This window comes from Sinocyclocheilus grahami, unplaced genomic scaffold, assembly GCF_001515645.1.
Source record: "Sinocyclocheilus grahami isolate Dianchi unplaced genomic scaffold, SAMN03320097.WGS_v1.1 scaffold20974.1, whole genome shotgun sequence".
In the NCBI taxonomy this organism is placed as follows: domain Eukaryota; kingdom Metazoa; phylum Chordata; class Actinopteri; order Cypriniformes; family Cyprinidae; genus Sinocyclocheilus; species Sinocyclocheilus grahami.
Window position 1 is genome coordinate 1 of NW_015518252.1, and position 748 is coordinate 748.

The 748-nt window shown below is 32.4% G+C and overlaps 1 protein-coding gene across 1 annotated transcript in view; it reads right to left on the reverse strand.

The window, feature by feature from the left end:
* Nucleotides 1-56: 56 nt before the first annotated feature.
* LOC107579868 (ubiquitin-conjugating enzyme E2 variant 2-like) overlaps nt 57-748 on the reverse strand; it is a gene marked incomplete at its 5' end in the record, with an annotated part of 2,297 nt that continues 1,605 nt past the window's right edge. The window contains one exon of the mRNA XM_016265657.1: nt 57-191. Coding sequence (XP_016121143.1) covers nt 57-191 — 135 coding nt within the window. The remainder of the gene's footprint in view (nt 192-748) is intronic.

Consider the following 748-nt stretch of genomic DNA (forward strand, 5'->3'; position numbering starts at 1 on the left):
ACAACAGACAATACTTTGTTAAAATAACAATCAAAATAGTCATTTATAAAATTGATTCAACTTACCATCCCATTGGAATTATTTATTCCATTCATGCTAATTTTTGTTACAAATCTAACAGTTGGTGGTACTTCGGGATATTTAGGTCCGCACTCCACTTTCAGGCTGTATATCCTGTTTTCATAATTAGTCTGAGAAATGAAGAAAAGGTCAAAGGTTAATGCCAAAATGCCAAGTGGAACATGAAAGTGAGAGGATAACGAACACATCAATTCATCAAAGAGAACAAAAAATAAATAAATCACATGCTGAAGTCTGCATGCACTTCACAATCTGATTTCATGCCTAGTATTACATTCGATAACAGCACACAATGATAGACTACAGACAGTGTCAAACTTAACTCAAGGTTTTATAATGGTAAATTTGAGACGATTTAAGACCAAGTAAAGATTTACAGAATAAATTGAAGGGAACACAATAAATCAATATATTCTCAAAATGCAATTGTCTAGGGAGCACAACATGAGAAAGTTTAAAAGTACATCTTCCAACAGATCTCCATTACTTTTTAATTCATTTGACAAACTAATAGCTTAAGGCTTGAATACTTCTGTTCCCAACCACTAGAGTATGGAAATAACCATAACTTTAACTGCACCTGCAAAAATATGATGTTCTTCCTCAGCAGCTCTCGGTATGTTGTTTTTTGAAGTACAAATATCTAAAGATTCTTAAATCAAAATAC